Source organism: Pelodiscus sinensis, chromosome 11 (assembly GCF_049634645.1).
Source record: "Pelodiscus sinensis isolate JC-2024 chromosome 11, ASM4963464v1, whole genome shotgun sequence".
Classification (NCBI taxonomy): domain Eukaryota; kingdom Metazoa; phylum Chordata; order Testudines; family Trionychidae; genus Pelodiscus; species Pelodiscus sinensis.
The window spans coordinates 39,769,536-39,793,750 of record NC_134721.1 but is presented as its reverse complement, the minus strand read 5'-3'; the positions used below and the strand labels follow the sequence as shown (position 1 = coordinate 39,793,750).

General features: G+C 44.9%; 1 protein-coding gene across 2 annotated transcripts in view; it reads right to left on the bottom strand.

The window, feature by feature from the left end:
* Positions 1 to 22,919, bottom strand: part of PFKFB4 (6-phosphofructo-2-kinase/fructose-2,6-biphosphatase 4) — a 134,805-nt gene extending 111,886 nt beyond the window's left edge. The window contains exon 1 of one of the 2 annotated variants that reach the window (XM_075939355.1): positions 22,656 to 22,919. In XM_075939355.1, coding sequence (XP_075795470.1) covers positions 22,656 to 22,704 — 49 coding nt within the window. In that variant the 5' untranslated portion in view covers positions 22,705 to 22,919. The remainder of the gene's footprint in view (positions 1 to 22,655) is intronic. The other variant, XM_075939362.1, reaches the window with a different exon arrangement.
* Between the last annotated feature and the right edge of the window lie 1,296 nt (positions 22,920 to 24,215).

Below are 24,215 nucleotides of genomic sequence, written 5' to 3'. Positions count from 1 at the left end.
AGCAAAGTATCATCATAATGGAGTCAGAAAATATAACCATCCCTTCCTAATTAAACCCTACCTAAAGAATTAACAACTCCCCCCAAAATGGAATGAAGAAGATATTTGCAAGCCAATCTGTTCACCAATGTTATGCTGTATCTTTCACTCTACCCTTTGATTTTTTTCCCCCACTTAGATCGTAACCTCTTCCGGGCAGAGAACATCTCTTATTCTCCATTTGTGAAGTGCCTAACATACTAGAGCACTACATTCTCAGGTGGTCCCTATGCATGGCTGCGATATAAATATTAGAAAAGTTCATAAAATGATCAACATCAAATAATATTTTAAAAAATGCTAAAAACAAATCTCTTTGAAACCTAAAGTTATAACAGATTATAGAACTAGAGCTACTCAAATAAATACACGAAGGAATTTTATTTGAGAATTCAGTTCAAGACCAGCAAAGTAATGAATACATTTTCATCCTTCACTAACTTCTGTGGTATTTGAAACCACACAGCAGCTTGCATTATGGGGCCCACATTTCAGATTTTGTAGCACTATAAAACTTTTTCCATCCCCAGCATGGAAGCCTCACACGTGAATGAAGTCAAAAAAATATATATATGGAAAGATGCTTGCATAGTACAAGGGACAAAATGAATCTCTTGGTCTCAAAAATGTTAAGCTTCAAGAAAAAAAAATCATAGAAGCTCTACTATCTATCAGATAACTAAGATATTCATCCCCAGTCTTATTTACTACATTATTCAGTGGCCTGGGTATAGTTTAATGCAAGTACAAACATGGCCAAACTTATTTTTTGGCACGCTAATAATTTTTCTAATAAAATGGAAAATTCTTCATTACTATATAAAAAAAAGCATGAGGAAATTATGTGGTCTTGGAATTCTATTTATGTGGTCTTCCTAAAATAATCCTTTGTAAAGAAAACAAAGCTATGATCAGGAATCTGAGTGATAATTAGGATTTATTACATGTATTTGGACAGAGAAAAAGAAGTAAAACAGTGCCTCAGGAACCACAAGACAAAGGTGAGAAATTAGCAAAACATTTATACTGCTAATGGTGCACAGACCAGTCCAGAGTAAAGTACAGCTTGGGAGAGGGAGGAAATGCAGAGTTGGGGAGAGAAAGCAAGAGTCTGGACTATTTAGGACATATGTGAAGATGTAATTAAATAATGAGTCCTTTCCTGAAGGATAATAGCAAAGATAGGACAGCCTACATTACCAACCTGTGAAGTAGAAGGTCTGCACTAGAATGAATCTCTGATGTATATTTGGTGGCAAGCCCCTAAGATTTTGTAAGAGGGAGATGAGAACAAGGTTCCTATGCATGGTCCAAACACAGTAGTTGTTTGTAAAAACAAACCACTCAGTAAGGTGGAAAGACACATGAAACGTGTAGAAAAATTCACATCAGAGCTCACTGTCTCCATCTGACTAGATTTTCTACTGATCAGGAAAGAAAATTCATTGACTTTTCTGAAAGAAAACAAAGAAATGTTGGAATTTAATTTAGCCGAGGACCTTTGTTTCTACAGAAAGATTATTTTAAGTTTACATCTGATCCACTGCTTAAAAGATCTAGCATGAGCAGCATTTTAATTTTTCCACAGATATCTTTTGCAGGGCTTAGGGGAGTCTTTTTCTACAAAAGCCATTCTGGGCCCCCCATCACAGAAAGGACGTAGATGCATTGTTCCAAAACACTGTGTTGGCCTTATGTGCCTGGTGTAAATATTTACATTGAATTTGTTTTTCAACCGGACTGTCCTATGTTCTTTTTTACCTACTGTAAAATCCTACATGTATTTGGGGGAGGGGAGATAATGATCCACATAAAAGCCTGTGAATATAATAGAAAATATAGCTCTTGTTTTGCAATCGCACAAAATATGCAAGTGATATGCAAATCGCTTGTCGTAAGATGTCATGAGCTCATGCAACAACACAAGGAGAGTGTTGGAAACAGATCTATCATGCAAGATTCTGTATAGTATGTACAGTGGAATCTGGCTCTAGGACAGCAGTTCTCAAACTGCAGGCTGGGACACCACAGTGGGCCATGACCAGTGTTCCTGTTGGGGTCACTGGGCATGATCCTAGGTAACTTGGGGGAGTGGAAGATCACAAGGATCGATGAAGCCCCCCCGCTCTAGGCCCAAGCACCCTAAAAGCCCCCCCCTTCCGCCTCTTCCCCCCAGGCATAACTTTTCTCTGGCTCGCTAATAGCTGGGAAGAACAAGACAGACAGACCTTGAGGTAGCCTAGTTACTATCAGTGGTATAGAAGAAGAATTCAGATGTGTTTCTGTAGAGGGGAGGAGGAGGATGTCCCAGCGTGGGAACCTTGCTACAGTTCACTATTTTCCTGCAAGTAAACAACCTGGGTATATAAGGAGGGAAAACTGCTTACGTTGGTGTGCTTGATCTGAGATGTCTAGTCTCCTGGCACCTATTTGAGCGTTCAAATAAACTCTTTTTGCTTCTCCACACCGGTGAGTTTATTGGAGCGCGCACACCGGGCACCAAACCCAGCTGTTACCCCTCTCGGGCCTCTGTGCCAGCAACATTCCCCTTAAGATGTTCCATCCACGAGCGGAGTGAGTTATCTTGTGTGCCAACAACGAGGCCACGTGCGCTTGTTTGGCTGTGCACCACTGTGGCACCCGCCAGTGGCACTGCTCCCCAAGAGACTCTCCCAGGTAGCGCCCCCCCCCCCATGAGGAGAAGGGGAGACATGCTCCCACAGGAAGCGCTGCTCCCTGGGCAGCCTGTACGCAGGGCAGGGACTGCCCCAGTCTGCTCCCCCAGGGCTGAGAGTCCCCACCTGGGACAGAGGGAAGCTGCTGCCAACACCCAGGGTTTGTAGGGAGTGAGGTGCTGGGGGTGGGGGCAGTGACATGTGGGGGGCAGGAGAGGGGGGACAGTGGGTGGAGCAGCTGGGGGCTCTGCGGGGCTGAAGTCTGAGCCCCACTGCCCAGGGCCAAAGGCAAAACTCAAGGGTTTCTGCCCTGAGGGGTGGGGCACAGGCTCCCCCTATCTGAGGCCAATGCCCCGAGTGCAGGATTCAGACTTTGTCCCCTCTCACCCAGGGCAATGGGGTTTGGATGGGCTCAGGCTTCAGTGCCTTCCCGCCCCCTCAGGTCATGAAGAACTTTTTGTTATCAAAAGCAGGGCCGGCGCTAGGCACCAGCAAACCAAACATGTGCTTGGGGCCCCACATTTCCAGGGGCGGCATTCCGGCCAAACTTGTGTGTACTGTGCCCCCGATCCACCGTCACCTGCCAGCAACAGCCCCTTCCATGCACCCCCCATGCAGAGGAATCTCCCTCTCGGCCGTGTTGAACTCTGCACTTGGACACTGCCTCCGGGGAGGGGAGAGAGGCGGGTGAGGGGCCGGAGCGATCTAGGGGAGGAGGTGCTGAGCGCTCAGCCCGGGTGGGAGGCTGGGGGATCCAGGCGGGGCAAGCACCCCCCTCTCATGGGGGTCGGCGCGGGCACTGTGCTCTCCGGCTGGTCGCCCGCCCAAGCCCCACTGCCCTGCCCTGTCCTGGCTCCTCCTCGCTTGGCCCTGGCAGCGCTCTGCCGCCGCCTCCACCACTGCTGGCTGGGGCCGTCCCCTGCAGCTGTCGCACCATTTGGCTGTCAGCTGGTCACAAAGGCAGTGCTGGGCACGTTATGGTGGGAGGTGCCGGCTCAAGGGGAGGGAACCCTGCAGGGCAACGCGGGGATGGGCACAGTTGGGGTAGCTGCGCAGCGACTCTCCCCCCAGCACTAAGGAGCGGGGGAGGGAAGAAGGCTGCCCCCGCCCTGTTGTCAATTTGCATTGGGGGGTGGTTGTTTTTGGGGCGAGGGAAGCCCTGGGTCCATAAATCCTCAGCTCCTGCAGTCCTGTTACTACGTGACACTCTCCATTTTCTACAAATATTTCTAAGCTTCATGGTTAAAGAGAAAATCTTCGAAGGTAAATCCCATGCCTCAGAGAGGCCAGTAGAACCACCTCCTCCCACTAATTATTTTTAATCATAATTTCAGAAAGGCGAACTCAGGGATTTTTGACCATTTGGATCGATAGTGTATGCTCTATAAAGCATAGTTAAGGTTGTTTGAGTACCCTTATATTCCCATACCTCTAGATACTTGTGACATGGAACTTTCTGAAAGGTCTGAGCTATATTATCCCTAGCGATATTTGTACATAATGGTAGCTTTCTCAACCAACTCCCTTTGACAGTTTACAAGATTGTATTTGTTCAGATCGGTCTTACTTGATTCTTTGTAACAGTTCCACAAGAATCTAACTACACCTTGAAATGATAAATGACCTACAGATCTGACATATTTCCATTCCTCCGCCCGACCTCTCAATATACCTTTGCACCTGTTTGCATGTGGAGGGTATCATCTGAATCTCTTTGTCCAAAAATATCTTTCCACCTCAGGCAAATATCTGCCACATTAGTTTCAGTGCCTACTTCCTTGGGTAATTTAACAAACAAGCATGCAGCAGGTATGTAATATATACACTTGGGCAGTTCTTATACATATCGTTCTCTTATGCCTATAAAAGTAGCGAGAAAAACATGATATTTTAACACTTCTGAATATCAACTTCTATAAATCTCATCTAAATAGGCATATCAGCACATACACGCTAGACTGTTGCATAACGGATTTATAAAACAAATGAAAAGTTACTCTTTCCAACTCGGTGCAGTTGCAAATGCTTCTGTAATACTATCGGACATACCTCAACAACTCTTCTGTGATCAGTTCTGAAGTCATGATATGCAAGCATATATACATACCTCATTATGCACATATTACTGATTGTTCTCTTACTACTGTGGACCTTTCAGTTACCCTTTCCCCCCGCCACCCACACAATCCCCCCCAAAAAAGACAGCCATTTAATTATCAACCCCCCCCCCCCCCACACACACACCTTTCAACCTGAAAGAGAAAACTACTGCAACATGTAAAGTAGGATTAACTCATAATTTGAAATCTAGAATCTTTGTTACCAACTGCTCACAAAGAAAGTGCTTTAAAAAATCCTCAATGAGATCGTCAGTTTGTTGTAAAGACTTCAGTAAGCTACAAAAGTACAAACAACAATCATCATCACCATGAATTAGATCTACATTTTCCAGCTCCGTCTACCATATCCTCAGATTTATTCTTACTCAAATAAGCAGTTGGTTTCCAAGTAATAGAATTTATAGTAAAGGAAACTCAGATTTCTTAAAAACAGTAGACTTAAGGCAAAAGAGATAATTTTAGCTAACTAGGCCATATCTAAACTACACAACTGCCAGTGTAACAAAGTCAGTTCAGAATTTGAAGAGGTGTGATCCCTGAATGACATAGCTGTACTAGCAGAAGGCCTTAGACTCAGTTTATCTTACTTCATCCAGTAGAAAAGGGAGAGAGGAGGCTGGAATTTGCTATAGAGACAAAAACATTTTTTCTTGAATAAACTACACTATCTCTGCCAGTATACGTGTGGCTTTAATGCAAGGCATAGGAACATGCATCTAACTTCAGCAATGTCATTAAGACAAAGATTAATCATCACTCCTCTCATATGAACTGCTACACTTATGTGCATACTCAGCTATAGTTTTTTGGTGGACAGTATTTGCACGTTTTCTGTCTTTTGCTAGAATACAAAGGGGTGGGGGTACAGGAGTGAGGGCAGGGGGCTGGGAGAGTTGGGAAACTCGGGGCAGGGGTTGAAGGGTGCTGGAGTGAAGGCAGGAGACCGGGGGGCTGAGGGCACAGGGTTTGGTGCAGGGAGTTAGGGCAGGAGTATAAGGCTGCAGGGCTGGAGTCAGGGCAGAGATATGGGGGACTCTTGGTAAGGGGTAGGGTTTAAGATGTTTGGGCAGGGGGCTGGAAGGTCTATGGGGGCAGCTCAGGGCAGAAGGTGATAGAGTGAGGGCAGGAGGGGTGGATTCAGGGCACAGGGTCTGGTGGAGGGGGGGCTCAGAGTAGGGAGGTGGGGCAGGAGGTAGAGAGTGCAGAACTCAGAGGAGGGAGCTGGAAGAGATTACGAGGCTTACGAGGGTGACAGTGCTGTGCTGACGACTTCTCCCGGGCAGACAGAGCTTCGCTTTCCTGTCAGCAGCTCCTGCATAGGCTGCGCCTGGCCTCAAGTTTGTCTGGGGTGAGCAGGGCTCCAAGGGCCAACCCTGGCCTTCAGCTGGCCCCCATCTTGCAGCTGGTGAAGGAGGGCAGGGTTCTGGAGCCCTGGAGCCTGTCCAAAGGAACCTAAGAACGGTCAGACCAAAGGTCCATCTAGCCCAGTGTCCTCTCTTCCAACAGTGTCCAATGCTAGATGCCTCAGAAGCGGTGGACAGAACAAGGAATCATCAAGTGATTCCTCTCCTGTTATCCACAGGACCTGGCGGGGCCCTGTGGAGGGAATAGGAGGGGGAGGGGCATGGGGCCCTGTGGGGGGGTTGTGGTGCGCAGGCGTCCATCTGGAGGGGGTGGCCAGGGAGCCCCAGCCCCTCCCCACCCAGTCACCATGCTTGGCTGCTCAGGGCAGCAGCGTCTCCCCGGCTCCTGAAGGGGAAACTGAGGCAGCAGGGAAGCGACTTTCCCCAGGCAAGCCAGCAGCAGTGCCAGGGACAGAACCCAGGCATCCAGGCTCCCGACTGGCACTCTGGGTCATTCGGGGCTGGTCCTAGTCTCAGGCCGAGCTCTTATCCCCATGCCGGGCTAGATCCTGCGGCCTGGGCCAAGAGCGCAGAGCAGAATGCCCCCTCCCTCTGCACCAGGGGGCCTAAGCTGCAGCCGCACCTGCTCCGGGCCCAGGTCACTTCCAACAAAAAAGGGGGGAGAGGGCAGCCAAAAATTTTTTTGCTTGGGGCGGCAAAAAACCTAGAGCCAGCCCCGATCAAAAGGAGGTGTTGTTGTAATAAAGTTTGAGAACTCCTGCTCTGGCTCAAATATAATGAATGCCGTTTTTGAATGCCATTTCTTGTGGGGACTGATATTTGTTGCTTGTTCATACTTGTAGCACTAAAATTGGAATTTTGTAACTAGTAAGTCAGTTATAATAAATGTATGTTATAGCAAAAGGTTTGGATTAAACTTAAATACAAGATGTAGGTCTGAGACAGGCCACACTAATACCAACCCTGGTACCTTCCCTTGCAACAAACCCCGTTGCCAGCTTTGTCCACATATTCATTCTGCTGATACCATTATTGGACCTAACCAAGTGAGTTATAAGATCAAGAACACATATTCCTGCGCATCCAGAAATATAATCTATGCTATCATGTGCCGAAAGTGTCCGTCTGCTATGTACATTGTACAAACATCTCAGACACTTCGCCAAAGGATTAATGCCAACAAAACAGATATCAGACAAGATCACAAAGAGAAAACAGTTTCTTGCCATTTTAACCAGAAAGGACACTCTCTCAATGACTTAACCACCTGCATTCTGCTACAAAGACCTTTTACATCTGCACTTGAAAGGGAATCCTCTGAACTGTCATTCATGTTAAAATTCGACACTTTCCAACAAGGACTTAAACATTTGAACTATCTCACCCATTACCATGATAGTTTCCCCAATTATCACCTCTAATACCATTAACTCACAAACATCCCACTCTCCCTACCTCTAATATCAATTCACAGACACTTACCTTCCTTCCTTCCCCCCCCCCCCCCCCCCGCATCCCCCTCCTGTTCTGCAATGTGATTTGTCCTTTTCATATTTGTTCATTTTTGTCCTTTTCATATTTGTTCCTTTGGTATATATGGTTGTGACTACTTTCTTCCACTATTTGATCTGAGGAAGTGGGTCTGGCCCACGAAAGCTCATCATCTAATAAACCATCTTGTTAGTCTTTAAAGTGCTACATTGTCCTGCATTTTGAGACAGGCCAGGCAGCTTTGCTAACTTAGCTCCAGCTCTGTTTGATGTTAGCATACTGAAGTAAAGAAATGGAATGGTATAATACATAGTGATGTTGCTATTAGGCAAGGCCTTGTAGTAGATAGAAAGAAGTTTAATGTTGAAAGACTTTGTAACTTTTTTTAAGTGACTAGAAGTACCCTTTGTTCCATGCTGCAATTCTGTAAACATATTGTATGTGTGAACGAGAGAGAGAATGTTTTAGGAGAGACAAGTGTGAAGGCCACTTCATGCTCAAGTGTCAGAGGAGAGGCCAGAGATTCAGAAGCACCAAATAATTATCAACAACTAAGTGAAAGCACACTGAAGATGCAGATTACCGGAGGCAGACTGATGAACTCTGAAGTTAGTGGCAAGCACCCCTTGACAGGGAATCGATAACAACTTTCACCAGAAAGACAACACCCACGAGGGGTTGTCAGCATATGGATATCAAGTGACTGTGAGAACAACTTCTTCCTGATAAGCATATGTCATAGGAAGATTGATTGTGATGCTGAGTGACTAATCAAGGCCTGACAAGGCAAAATGCATAGACTTGCATGGGAGAAAACCCCTATAAAGGAGAGGGTATCTTATATGGTTCCTCGGGTTCTGTCCTGCTAAGACCAAATGGATCATCAGTCCAGACTGACAAGAACCTGGTTGCTTCCTTGCACCCGACCTATCTGGCCAATAGGTCGGGCCAAGCAACAAACTGGTAACTAGTCCATCAGCGTGTGCGTGTGCTACTTTGTTATATTATCAATGAATGCAGCACGTTCCCTTATCTCCCTGAAAAAGGTCCCATGTGCTTCTTTTAAGCATAACATACTAATCTGTGGTACACTGAGCAATGGATTTTCAAAGGACCCCATGGGAGTCACATATGCAGTCCCATTCAGTTTCAACAGGAGGTAAACATCTTAGGCTCCTTTGAAAATCCCAGCTTCAGTCGATAGTCATTGCTTAGATTTTTGTTGACAAAGATAGGCAATAATTTCACACCTTTTGGGTTTGCATTTGAAGTACGCTAAGTTGTGGAAAAATTGATTAGGGCTAAAGATATTAGCATCATGACAGTCAAGTAAAACATTTCTTTTTTAATCTTTGAAATAATTAACCCCCCCCATTTGCATGTTTCTGATTTAGAAACTCACTACCGTATATTCCGGCGTACAAGACGACCTCTGATGTTAAAAAACATCCCCCAAAAATCGGGGGTCGTCTTGTACACCGGATGCCCTGCCGCCGGAGCCCCTCCACGGCTTTGAAAGCCTCGGGGGAAGCCGGCGGCGGGGCATCCCAGGCGCGCATGGGCTGCCCCCCCGCCGGAGCCCCTCCGCGGCTTTGAAAGCCTCGGGGGAAGCCAGCGGGGGGGCATCCCAGGCGCGCATGGGCTGCCCCCCCGCCGGAGCCCCTCCGCGGCGGCGCGGAGGGGCTCCGGCGGGGGGGCAGCCCATGCGCGCCTGGGATGCCCCCCCGCCGGCTTCCCCCGAGGCTTTCAAAGCCGCGGAGGGGCTCCGGCGGGGGCGCAGCCCAGGCGCGCCTGGGATGCCCCCCCGCCGGCTTCCCCCGAGGCTTTCAAAGCCGCGGAGGGGCTCCGGCGGGGGCGCAGCCCAGGCGCGCCTGGGATGCCCCGCCGCCGGCTTCCCCCGAGGCTTTCAAAGCCGCGGAGGGGCTCCGGCGGGGGGGCAGCCCAGGCGCTCCTGGCGGCTTTGCTCCCGGTGCCTCTGGTCTGCTGGGGACCATCTCCAGCAGACCAGGGACACCGGGAGCAATGGAGGCGGAGGGGCGCTGCGGTATAAGATGAAACCCTATCTTTTAATTAAAAAGATAGGGGGTCGTCTTATACACCCAGTCGCCCTATACGCCGGAAAATACAGTAGTTAATGGATCTGGATGGCCACAACATAGTAAGAGTCTAATAGTTACAAGGGATGAATTCAGAGCCACTTCTACTGTTTCTCTTTCTTTGTATACCTTGTTGCATCTGGACAAACTAGAAGAACTCCTGTTGTTAAAAAGCCAGGGACTGTAGGCATGTGAACTACAGTTATTTCACTGCCCTGCACAAAAGCTGCTGATATTAGTTTATCAATGCTGACTGACCTCTGTGACTGAAAGATGGTTGCAAATTGCCTTCCACCTTCACTTCCTAAATACCAACAAAATGCAGAAGAAACAGAAGAGACCTCAGGATGTCACTGAGTCCAACCCCTGCCCAAAGCAGGACCAACTCCAACTAAACCATCCCAGCCAGGGCTTTGTCAAGCTGGGACTTAGAAACCTCCAGAGATGGAGACTCCACCCCCTCCCTAGGTAACCCATTCCAGTGCTTCACCACCCTCCTAGTGAAACAGTTTTTCCTAATATCCAACCTAGACCTCCCCCAGACCAGGCCTATATTTATAGCTGTGTCATGTAAATCATTTGTCCATTAAGGATGTTAATTGACTAATTGTGTAGTTAATACAGTTTGTATCAAGTACACGATTAGTCGATAAGGGAAGGTGCTCTGTCCCGGCTCGTGCCAGTTCAGGAGCTCCTCCGCTGCAGCTCTGCATTTGAAATATAGCAGCCCAGCTCTTACTACATTTAAAGTGCAGAGCCAGAGCAGTCCCGGAGTGGCATGAGCCAGGACTGAGCCAGGCTTCCTCAGTCCCAACTCAGGCCAGTTCCAGCAGCCCCTGTTCACAGTGGCAGGGGCTTTGGAGCAGCCTCCTCCCTCCCCTCGACCACCCCCCCTCCCCCCCTCCCCCACACACACGCTGCCTTTGATAGAGGCAGCAACGTGGAGGGGGCAGGTGACACCACGGAGACAGTGCTGTGGGGAACTGGCTTTTAAGCCAGCTCCCCTCAGCACAGGCTCCTGTCTCCTCCCCCCAACTTTACTGCCTCTGACATAGGCAGCAAGGGGGAGGAGGGAAGCGAGCAGGCAACAACTGGCTTACATCCCTGCTGGACATATAACTTCTTTGGTGATCAAAATATGTTTTAAAAAGTCACTCCTTCAAAGTTCTGACACAGCAAGAATCAGAGCATTTTTATTTCCTATGTTTTCGCATTTGCATCTTGGCAAGTATTGCTCAGGGAGTGACTGTAGGGCTAGCAGCACTTGGTTCTACAGCCTGTGCTTTGGAGTTCTGTCCTTCCTCAGTGGCGAAGAAGCACAGCATCTACTTCTGATTTTGACTGTCAGTGCCTTACCTTAGAGGATGTACACACCAGTCAAGAAACCATCATTCACCATCAGCTCAAATATTATCCTCTACCTAAATATTATATTTATGGACATTACATTGAAAAGGATCATCAAATCACCAAAATTTCAATACTCTTCTCGCTTCAGCAAGAATGCGGAGATTGGGATTGTTATTGAAATCTGCCTTCTTTACCAGGCCTGGGCAAAATATGGCCTGCAGGCCACATTCAGCCCACCAAGCCACTGGCTCTGGCCTGTGGATGCTGCGGGGAGACCCAGGCAGGGTCCCTGCTTGCCTTGCCCCACCCGCATGCCACTCAGAAATGCGGTTGTGGGGCGGTTTCACTTCCATCCCAGACCCCGCACCTCCTCCATTAATATCATGAAAGAGTGCGGCCCTCAACCACTTTCCAAATTCTTGGATTGCCTTCCCCTCCCAATCAAAAATTATTGCCACCCCTGCTGTATACCCTGAATACACAGTGGGTTCTCCTATACATTTTTTTCTGTTACATATTTTTCAAACTTCCTACTCTTGCCAACATGCTCAGCTCCATTGGCTTTACCAACAACGAGAGCCTTAGGACTGACAGGCCACATGATTCGTAGATTGTTGTGCAGACCTACCTTTAGTCCAGCAGAGAAAGGCATAACAACATTGTTCAAGTCTGGAAGCTGAAGCTAAACAAAATCAGGCCAGAAATAAAACAGACATTTATGATGTTGAGAGTAATTAACCATTGGAACAATTTTTCAAGGGTTGTGGTGGATTCTCCATCACTGGTAATTCTTAAATCCAGACTGAATGTTTTTCTAATTACGGGGACATTCTGTGGGCTGCGTTGTAGAGGAAATTGAACTAGATGATAAACAGTTCCCTCTGGCCTTGCAAAGAAACACCCATCCCTTGTCAGCTGACTCATGATTTTATATCATTCTAGTTTCTTAATCACAGCATCATATGGTAGGAAGTCAAGGGCAAGGATTTCTAGAAGGATTCTCTTTAATCTCTTTTATCTCTTATGCGACATCACAAATAAACATCTCTGTAGCAGTCTGAGATCTGCAATAGGCTTCCGTAAGATTCTTTCAGACCTGAAAAACTGTTTCTGCAGAACATATAAAACATCTCAGCACGTGCTGCTTCTTGGAGTAATGAGATATATCAAATAGACTCACTTACAAACATAACACATTCAATATGCCTCCCAAACACTTGAGGCATGTAAACCTTCTACTTATGGATTAACAAAGCCCAAAGTTGAAGCCTCGCTGTGGGGGTCATGCAACAGATACCCAAAATCTTGATACCATAACATACATTCCAATTCTCGCCAATCAAGTCACAGAGGGTCACTTTTTATTCGTTTTTACAATAAAAGATCTGCTTTTAATATAACTACTTATGACTAATTAGAAAAAAAAAAGAAGAAAATGTGACCTCGGTGACATTAATTTCAGAGCGAACACATCTAAACCAAGAATACAGATTGAATGTGTATCAAAAGGACGCACATTCTTCCTTACATAATAACATTCCATCTGTATGTCTTCTCCGAGTAATAAAGCGTATCCATTTTAAAACTTATTCAACCCAATTTGAAGATGAAGACTGTTGCATTGCTTCCCAAGCTAGAATTCTAGTTATTTATGGTGGTGAGGTTTTATGTGTTTGATATTTTCCAGACCAACTAGCTCCCTAAGGAAGTGACAATCTAGGAACTGGCAGACAAGTAAATTGAGCTGAGAGGAAATGGAAAGTAAAATATGCTGCTTCTTTTTACTTAATATGAATGTCAAGATTTAATGTAGTCATCATGGCAGAAGTGGATCTTCAAGGAGGACTTTTAATATGCAGAGAGTAGAGCCCTGGAATGCCATTACATACAAAAGGACAGCACTGTAAAAAATATAAAATTGATTGAGGCTGTCAAGAATGGACATACCCAGAGAGCGGAGTATGATTCGTAATAGGACAAGCTCATATAAGAAGGAAGCATCAGAGTTATATAAAGCTTTAAGGGTGACAAGAAGCTGACATGATGCAACAGCTGAGGAGGTGCAAGAGGAGCAACAGAAAAAGGGAGGGACATGACCAAAACTAGAAGGAAAAAGACTTTTGCACAGACTGAAAAGGAAAATGTGGACTTTAGAAAGGTAAAAAAGGATGCTAGGAAGATCATAGTGTGGGCCCTCGAGAGACTCAGGAGAAGGAACATGATGCAGGACTTAGACATAGCCTGGACTTGCGGTGCAGGCTGAGAGGAAGAGCTGAAGAATAACTTGCAGATGGTAGGCCCAAGAAGGAAGCCTACTTGGGAGGACTGAGAAAGAAGATGAAGGAGTTTGGTTCGGGACATAGTAAGTTAGATCTGATGATAGAACATGCAAGAATAGAAGCTGAAGAGACAAACCAAGATGTAGGACGGATGGGAAGGAGACAGACCAGGATGGAGCGTAAATCTGGGAGTTGTCTCAGACAAAGAATTTGACAGCCATGAGATCAGAAGGGTGACAAAGACAGTGAGAAAGGAGAGTAGGAAAGAGAGGACTGTATCATGAAAGACTGATGACAGACTAGAAAGGAGAAGAGGATGACTGACAGTGCCAAATGCAGTACAGATACACCACGGATAAGAATGCAGCATAGACTGTAGCGAGAGCAGTTTCAGCAAGAGCAGGCTTTCTTGGAGATACAAGAAACCAAATTGGAAGGGATCCAAGATACATTTAGATGGAGAGCTTGAGAAACACTACACTCCATAATGAAGAAGAGGGAGATGGAGATGCAGGTGGCATTAAAGGAAAAGTATTGCAGGGTAGGATACACCATGACATCTTGTACACACGTTGTATAGGGAAGGAGCCATAGGACAACAAGAAATTGAGAAAATGAGTAAGCTCAGGGGCAATGGAAGTGCCAAAGGTTCCGATCCCTGGGGGCAGGTAACAATTAGTTCTAAGTTCTTAGGTGTAGATAGGCTATCCTTGTTGTGGGGCAGATATCATGTGTACCTCACAAGAAGTTGAGACAGAAAGATGGCTTCTGTTTTCAAGGCTGACTTCCTAGTTATTTTAATAGTAGATAAGACAAAGCATAAGGAAAGTAACATCAGTGGGCTTACATGGACATATTTTTAAAATAAAGTAAGTTAAAGGAAAAATAGTCTATTCACATAGGAATCATAATTTTTAAAATCCTGGTGGTTTTCTAACCATTGTGTTTTTCACATTTCAACAGAACCCCGTTCTTCAATTTGCAGTTTCTGAAGAGAAGTTTACTTAATCTGAATTTAAAGAGGTGTAATGCTAACGTGTATTTTATTAAGACCTAGTTTCACAATGAAAAAACATGAAAACATGACTAGACTAGACAGCTGCTGAGAAACCATGGTCTGATTGGGAATCTTGTTCTCATGGCCTTTACGGTAAATTTTTTTCCATCTTTCTGTGTTTTTCAAGCATAGCCCACTGACTAGCTATATAGCTTTCTGAAATTCTTCAAAAACACAATATAGAAGATGAATAAGTTTAATAAGGAAGGACAATAAAATTATAAAATCCAAAATAATCTAATTTACCAAGCACAGATAAACTAACCAAGAGCAATAACATTAGCAGAGCTGTGACAAATGCAAACATTTACCCAAAGAGATACAGTACTATAAAATAAACCTAAAACAAACAAAAATTAGACAAATGACTATACTAGCAATAATATCCCTGCATTTTTCTCACTACTACTGAAAATATTTTTTTTGGTTTGAATACAAGACTAATTCCTAAGAACCAAGTATCAGAGGGGTAACCGTGTTAGTCTTAATCTGCATAAACAAAGAGAAGTCCTGAGGCATCTTATAGACTAACAGATTTATTGGAGCATAAGCTTTTGTAGGCAAAGACCCACTTGCATCGGACGAAGTGGATCTTTGCCCACGAAAGCTTATGCTCCAATAAACCTGTTGGTCTATAAGGTGCCACAGGACTTCTTATTGTTTATCCTAGGAACCAAACTTTCATTTTGCTTCTGCTATTAAAGATCTCTCTGGAACATGGAAACGACTGCAATATCACAAATTATAATATACAAACTCAAGGCAGGCTAGAATAGCAGACCTTTATAGTTCAGATGACACAACAATGAAAATGGTGTCATTCTGAAAACTGTTGATAAATTAAACAAGCGTAGATTAAAAAACAATGATTTTTTTTATAAAAAAAATCAAAAACATTGGATTTTTTATTTAAATCTGATGTTTTGATAAAATGCTTTTTGAGGAAAAACTATGTAAAGATAGTTTTAATTAATATACCTCATAGCTCAAAGCTCTCTCATCATGAAATAAGGATTATTAATTCTAATTCTAATTAATGTAATGTTCAAGAAGATGTGTGTAAATGATTTCCAAGGGTTCATGGATTAGGGGCCCTATTTTATGGGGTTCTAGAGACTTCTGTAGAGATTATTTGGGTTAATTTTTCTATCTATCCAGTGGGACACAGTGCTCAGTCTAGAAGTTAGTTTCTCAGTTCTCAAACTGGGGCTGTCTCCCCAGAGATAACATGCTTGTTAACAGCAAAAATGTTTTAATAAAATAAAATAAATATCTAGAAGTGAGAAATAACATACCTCAACCCTATTGTCCCCTTGCAAATTTGTGAACACAGAGTCAACCCCTTACCTCTCTCTAAAAGTACAAAGTTTTGAAAAGTTCAATGAATAAAAGCCAGTATTTTAAGTTTCTCGTGTTTACCTGGCTGACATAGTCAATTTAATTCTTTTAGTTAAAAACAATGTTAACAACAAACAAAACTGATTTTATTAAAACTTAAATATTTAGCTAAATTCAAAAACTATTATGTTTGTTTTATTACATGTTTGCTGTTGAAGAAAAAAATCCAAAATATATAACATTGTTCTGTTTAACTAAAATAACAATTTACATGTCTGCCTGGTGATGTTGTTCTTCTAATACAGCATGGCAAGAAAATGCTACAAATATTAATGAATTGCCTGTTGAATTGGAGATAGTTCACCTCCCAATGACTTCATACATATCTGCTTCAATTACCTTTGATGAATCAAATAACCAATCATTCATTTTCTGATACAGCTGCAAAACTAATCTGAAAAGTTTTCAAAATAAATCACTGTTCAAAAATGTAACCTACATCTATTTCTGAGTTGTGAAGAATATGATTTAAGTTTTGACCGCCAACAAGAATGCACTTTTATGTAGAAAAGCATGATTAAATTGAGTCTTCCTGACTAGTGATTTAAATCAAGGCCACCTGAATTAAACAATTTATTTTGATATGTTATTCAAGCAGAATGGAAAATGGTAACTTGTATACATGCAATGCACTGCAGTAATGGTACATACACTTCTTTGAAAACCCCAGCCTAAGAAGGTAAAGTATCCATATTCCAATCTCAGCCGCAGTGATTCTGACTACCCAAAAAACACTGCTATGTACAATATACACACACGTACACCAGATAAGCATGTGTACCATATGTGTAAATTAAGACAGGCTCATGAGCCTATGACAATGCAGGCAACTGGCCACTTTCAATTAAACATGAGAGTTTAGGGGATGTCATTTAAATTGTCCTTCTCCAAACCAAGAGAGGAAGTGTTTCTCAGCCAGGCTGCTTTACAGTGAAATATGGGCACATATGTGGGTCAGGGTAACTGCAAGTGCAAACAGGAATATTTCACTCCAACACGATGCGTTCCTGCATTCTTCACTAGCCTGGTTCTCACGGGACTGCTCAGACAGGCCACTTGGAACTTTTTAACTGAGAAAGGTCACGAACCTCTGTAAAATTCCCCATTGTCTTGGGAAGACTAGTTTCACATTAATGATGAAAAAACTGCAAAAGCTCTTCTAAAAAAAAATTTCAAATAACGTAGAAGAAAAATACCATGAAATTCTCTGACTTCAAGGAACGAAAAGGACAAAAATCAGGATACCCATGAACTATGAACTTAACATGTTTTACACTAACCACATCAACCAATCTTTAGGGAAATTTAAGACAGAGAGAATTTAAGAGGAAGAGACAATCCTGAGCCAAATATCATGTTGGGTGATGATAAACGATGGAAGTATATTTGAAGCCTATTAAAATCCTCCAGTGATTTGAGCTCAGAGAATTAGTATGTGATAAGACTTTATGTATTATATTAAAGCTTGGCTTTATCAATTAAAAATACATCACCACAAATGTCCCATCCCTTGTGTGTCATATCTGATTTCCACTATACATTCAGAGACTGTATTTAATCCACACGAGGGCAGAAATGTTCTTATTACCTAATGGAAATTATCCTGAATTTACCATCTAGACCACATTGTAGACCAAATCATTCCAGATGCAACTCAACTGAAATCAATTGAGTTATATCAGGGATTAACCTAAACACAAAGTTTGTGATTATCTGCAAGCAGTGAGACTGAAGGCCTGGTCACATCACCTATTTTAATCCATTTCAAAGGAAAGTCATACCACTTTCAGAATGACTAATACTGCTGTGTCCACAGTGTGCATCTCTAAATTGCTTTTCAATTACATTACCGAACTATGTACAAACACAACAAGGAATTAGTAGTTAGCATCTGCTGTAATTATTTTACCTCAAGGAGAATTATGTATAATCCCGACTGTTGGTCTTCTCAGGTAATTTGACAATGCAAGTCAACTATTTAAGTGAAGAACATACTTTACAGAGTAGGATAGGAAATTATATTCACGCTAGAATATAGTGAATGCAGAAAAATGTATGTAGAAAATGTTGTTTGTTTTAGAAATGGGTTAGATAACTAAAAATAATGTTACTAGGAAATGGGCACTTGAGAAACTAATTATAACACACCTCTTTTATTTACTAGTGTTACGTATGAAATGTATCAGCACCACCCAAGGGCTTAGTATCATTTCAACTGTGTGATTCACTTATAGCACCAAAACCCAAGTACAGCTCTACACAGAAATAAAATGCAATACATTCCATGGGGGATGCCATGTAGCATTCTTCCTATTTTGTAAATGCAAACTAACAACAAGAGAAATACCACTTTAACTGTCACACAATACTATAGAATAGAAATGTAGCCATGTTAGTCTGGTGTAGCTGAAACAAAATACAGGACTATGTAGCACTTTAAAGACTAACAAGATGGTTTATTAAATGATGAGCTTTAAAGTTAGACTTTAAAGTGCTACATAGTCCTGTATTTTGTTCACACAATACTATGTACTCTGGAACACATCTGAATGGGTTCCTGGAAAAATATGGCAGAGATTCTAGCTGCCATGTTAGAACTATATTGCAAAGTGTTCTCTAAACCAGTGTTTAGCATGTCCAAGAGCCTGTTAAATTTGTAAAGGTTTTGATATGGATTTTGGTTTGCAGATTCAGATGCTTGGCTCTTGGGATTACTGAACATACGATCATGAGTTTATTTTGCAACTTCTTAACTCAGAAACAAGGTTAATGGGCTTGCATCAACATTAATATGTGACAGAGACATTTAAGCCCAGGATCTTACAGGCCCCCAGAAACAGCACTTTAATCAGGGAAAATGTTTCAAAGGCTATCTAAAACTAGGCCCAGGCACAGTCCACTCCATTGGTTTTTTTTGTTTTTGTTTTGGGGGTTGTTGTTTTTTTTTTTTTTTTTTTTTAAGAAGTTCACAATCTTCAGGAACAACACTATGATTTCCTTATGTTATAGGTGGGGATGTTAGCAAACATTTATTTTTGTAAATGTGTAACTTCAGCGGTTACATGTTTTCATGGGGGGATGAGGGTAAGTGGGAGCTGGTGCTCCCTTCCCCACAAAGGAGGGGGGGAGGCAGGGGGCTCCACAGGAGCCAGTACACACAGGGAGCTGGCTTCCCGTATGTACCGGTTCCTGCCTACCTCCCCACTGCACTGCTGCCTGTGCGGAGGCAGCAGACGGCTCTATGGGAGCCAGCCTAAAAACTGGCTCCCCACGGGCACCGGCTTGCAGAGGGGAGTACAGTCATTAAAATTAACCGATAAGCCCAGGCTTATCAGTTAATCATGTAAACTACTACACGCTAACATCCCTAGTTATATGCTGTTCTGTTGCTCGATCATAGTAATATCGCAGCAGTTCAGAGCAATAGGCGAAAAACAAAACGTGAAACTGACTAGTCTATGAGCTTCTAGGAACATAATGACAAACCAGAAGTTTGCTCCAGAGTTGCAGAGCCCTGTCCCCTACCACCATAAGCAACCCCACCATATAAAACACTCATATTGAATTCACCTCAAGTGAATTCTCCTCCCCCTCCTAGTGTCAAAATGAGCACCTCCCATAAAAAAAACTGTTAAGATTTTTTTTTTAAGCATTTACTTTATTTTTGGAAGAAAATTTATCCCCCTTCCCGCTCCCAAAAAATGAGTCAGAATTTTACAGCCTCTTGATTTCTAAAAAGGGTCAGCAGACAAAAATGTTGTATGGTCATCCTGACCACAGAAGAGAAAAAAAATACACACACTCACATGTGGAAAATTTAACCCTCAAGACAGTAAAAGTCAAAAGCAAGTGCTCATTCAATATTAGTAAGTGGTTAGACACACATTTGTATTGCTTTGCCAGCAATTTAAAGACAATTTCTGAATTATGTCAAGATGTTAATTCTGAAGTGATGTTAGATTTATTATAAATCTAGGGCCAGAGTCTGAACACAGTTATACACAACAATCACTATGTGATTAGTCCTATTTCAGTATATGCCTCTTATACAAATTGTGTGAACACATAAATGCAGTAATAACATTGTTCAAGTTATTATTTCTCATTTACATTAAATCTCTATTTTAATTGCATCTATAATTAAGTAGCATCTAACAGCTTAAGACTGTATTTGCAAATTTTTACTGGAAAATAATTAGAACTGCTCAATAGTATACTGAAGTGTGTTTAAAGTCTGATAATCATTATTATTCAATTCCATTTTCAGCTTTTTTACACAGGCTTGTCACTGTAAAAACAAATGACCATAACATGGAATGCAAATCAATTTACCCTAATTTTGTCCCACACTAACTTGTTGTTATCCAGTATTAAATACCAAGTGTTTATATGCAATACACCCGCAAAGACCTAAACACAAGAGTAATAGAAAATGTTTATATTAAAAATCATGGGAGACTTGTGCTTTTTTAAGTTTTTTCCTTTATTATAATATCTACCTATATCTTTAAAACATCATTATAACTAGGATACACAATCACCTAGGATCCCTCATTTTGGGTTGATGCCTAGTTAGGCCTTAACAGGTTGAGATTTATGATACAGGTGGACCAGGGATGGGCAACTACAAATAGTGGGTGGACCACACATGTGGCCCTCCTTCACCCCTGTGGGCCACAGCAGCCCACTGAGTTCCACCTGTAGCCCTGCAACCCCCCCTCTCAATCTGCTTCTCCCCTCCCCCCAACCTCTTACTGTTCCTCCCCTTCCCTCCCATCACTTTCAAAGCACTCAAATCGCCTGATTTACTCTCTGTCCCCACTCTTCCCTCTCCCTCCCAGAGCTGGAACACCGTGAACAGCTGCTTCATGGCACTCCAACTCTGGGATTTAGGGGGAGGAGCAGGGATGGAATGCAAGTCAGACCATTTCTGGCTCTTCCTGAAGTGGTAGGAGGGAGGTCTGAGGCATAGGAAGTGTAGGGCTCCAGGGCCCCAGGGTACAAGAGTTGTATGGGGGAGGGAGTGCACGGGCCGCGGGTGAAGTCCCTGTGGCCCATGGGCTACAGGTTGCTCACCACTGGTGTATACTATTCAAATCTATTCTCACCCCTCCATCAAAGCAAGAGGTGATTTTTGGGGTGTCTATATGGACACATTTTTCTTTAAAAAGGCTTAATCAGCTGGGCTTATTCACAGAAACAACATTCAAAACATTCACTATCTTTTAAATTTCTGTGGCATCTTTCATTCTGAATTGTTACTCTTGACGCTCTTTTTATACACTGAGCACTTAATGCATTACTGAAATTCAGCCCTTTCTGGGGAAGATCACCACCAACTCTAGTAGCATCACATGACAGTTTAAGGCAGAAAGTTAAAACAGCCTCTCTTTGTGAGAGTAGAAAAACAACAAAAGATAACATAGTTACCAACCTAAAAAATTACCATAACATTGCAGTTAGCAACCTGCCCTTGCCAAAATGATTATGGTTACCACAAGTAAGCATTTTGTTCCAAAGATCTCACCTCCAGCAGCAAAACACTTCAGTAGGGAAGCAATATTAAAAACTACTTTGGAACCTGCAACAGACTCCAGCATTCTAATACATGTGTGCACATCATGCCTTCTTTCCACCTTGCAATCTCTCCTCAGGCTTCAGCACGCTGACTTGTAAACCCTAGTTTCCTTCCCTCATCTGACAACCTCTGCTGCAATTTCTGGGTTATAATTTCCCTTCAAACTCCAAGCCCGTGGAGGACTGAATAAAGAGGGAAGAACCTCCAAGTAACTAAAATCGATAGCCTATTTCCATGTTTATACAGTACCACACCAAACAATGCCCCCATCTTGGTGGGTATCTTAGGCATTACAACACTACCACTGGTGAATTAATTGCTGGTTTTAAAAGGATACCAGAAACTGACAGTTTGACATTTCCTATTCTGGCAGAGTATTAAGCTTGCTCATATTCCAACAGAGTCTGTGCTTATCATTTCCCCCTTTTTATCCAGGGGTTCTCCCACCTTATCCCCCCAAAATCAGGGATAGGTTGAGGAGTGGGAATGGGTCATCTCCTAAAGCATTTCAGGAGCCACTCTGCACCATAAAGCCCCTTGGGTCTTTCCTATCCCCTGGTCTCTAGGTCTGTGCCAGGAGGAGCAGAGGTCACTTCATTGTTAATTCAACTACTGTCCCTTCAAAGGGATGCTAGAGATGAGACAACCCTCCCTCGCCCTCCAAGGGATCACAGGGGAAGGGAGCCAGGGCTGGAGAGGTCAGAGCTGGGTTGCCAGCTTGCACCCTAGAGGCAGCGACCTTTGTCCTCCTCCCAGAACCCCCAGACGCCTGCTCGCTCAGCCCTGACTCAGGCTCCCTACTGAGTCACCAGCGCCACTTCCTCCTGCAGCACCTGGGCTGCCGGCTGCAGAGGGCCCGGCCACACGCCCGTCCCGCACCTCAGCCCAGCCCCCTCCCCGCCAAACGCTGGTAAACAAGCAGCAGCCCGCGCGGCGGGAGAAGGCGCCCAAGGCGGCGCGGGCGGAGGGAGCCGGGAGGGGACGCCCGGGGCAGGGCACACGGCTCCCCCAGCCCCCGAGCGGGACGGGAGGCGGCGCCGCACGCCGGGCAGGAGCCGTGGCCGCCCCTCGTGCCAGCGGAGCCCGGGCAAGGGCCCCGGGGCAAGCGGAGCGGGCGAGGCCGAGCCGGCCGGGCAGCAGAGCGGCTCGGCAGCGCCGGGGGCCCCGCCTGCGGCCGTGTGTGCAGCGCGAGCAGCCGGGCCCCTCACCTCGCCAGTCCCGCCGCGCCTCGCCGCCGCCGCACCTGGAGCCCGACATCTGCGCCGGCCGCGTCCCTGCTGCGAGCTGCGCCAGGCGGGGGCGCCCGGCCCCGCTCGCCGCGCCGGCCGGGAGGGGCAGGGTGCGGGGCGCCCGCCGCTCACGGCGCCGGGCTGCGGCCACGGGCAGGGCGCGGCGGCATCGCGCTGGGGCGCAGAGCCCGGCCGGGTCCCGGCGCGCCCGCGGCACAGGGCGCCCGCCGCGCCCGCGCTGATTGGCGAGCCGGGCAGGAGGTGGGGACCGGGAAGGAGGCGGAGCGCCCCGTCCTTCCGAGGGATCCCAAAGCGCTTGGCGGGGGAGCCAGGCGGTGGGCCCGGGGCTGGCGAGGTTTAATGTTCTACCCTCTAGGCCGACTGGAGCCCCGCAGAGAAGCACGAATCAAAAGACACAAATTCGAGGCAGGTATTTTCTCACCACCGCCCCCAAACCACCCGGCTCCCTGGGGCTACCCCGGAAATGTTGCAAAACGCATTGGCCCCTGGAGCTCGACCCCGCTGAACGGGATGTCGAGCAGCCGCATGAGCTCCGGGCAGCTCAAAAAGGGACCCACTTGTCGCTGCGGCTGGGGGATATTTTGTTCGCCTGCGGCCAGAGAGCTACACACAGAAAGGCCGGGGAAGAAACCATGGAAGGACAGTATCACCCCAGAGGAAGATCGCTCGTTTTTTCCATTTCTAACGTGAACCTCCCCAGCAAGGGGTAGATCAATCTGGGAGAGACTGGGTTTTCTCTCCTAGCCAGCTGCACTAGTGCCTCTTTATAGGTAATGGTCAGCTTCCCCCTCCCCCCAAACATCTCAGCCTCCTGCCTATTCTTAGGCACAAGTATGCATGGCATGGGGACAAGTTTATTAATAAACAGTCTACCCCGCGAAGGGGCCATCCGAGCTGATTCTGCACGACTACGTTAATGCTGATTTATAATAGGGGCTCAGAGCCCACTAGGGAAAGGAGGATGCTGTGTACCGGTAGTTCTCAGGCAATCCTCCCCTAGTTGCTGCAGCACAGGGAATGTGTGGGGCAAGATGGATTCAGGCTGCACTCTAGCCCCCACTGGTAGAAGCAGCTGGGTCCTACCTCCACCCTGTGTTTTTCCTCTGGTAATCCGGCAGTAGTAGCTCAAAGGAGACTTGCTGAAAAATCCTAATGTAGAGGAGACTAGTGTTAAGAAATGCTCACTAGTTCTCAAACATGGAAAGGGGAATTCAGATATGTGGGTGTTGGGAAAGATTCCAGGTGGTAGCTCTACTGTACCTTGCCAAATTGAACAAACCACACTGATGAATGTTAGTCACCTCATTTAATGCACTATTGGGAAGGGCTCAGATACCATGCTGATGAAAGCAGTACAAGAACCTAAACAGAACCACCACCACAAAACCCACATCTATTTACATTTCTTGTGCTTCAGTTAAGGCATCTCCAAACATGGCCATAGTATTACTGTATCTATCATGTGCTATGATGTTATTAAATCACATTGGAAGATAGATATTTCACTGGAGAACTAAC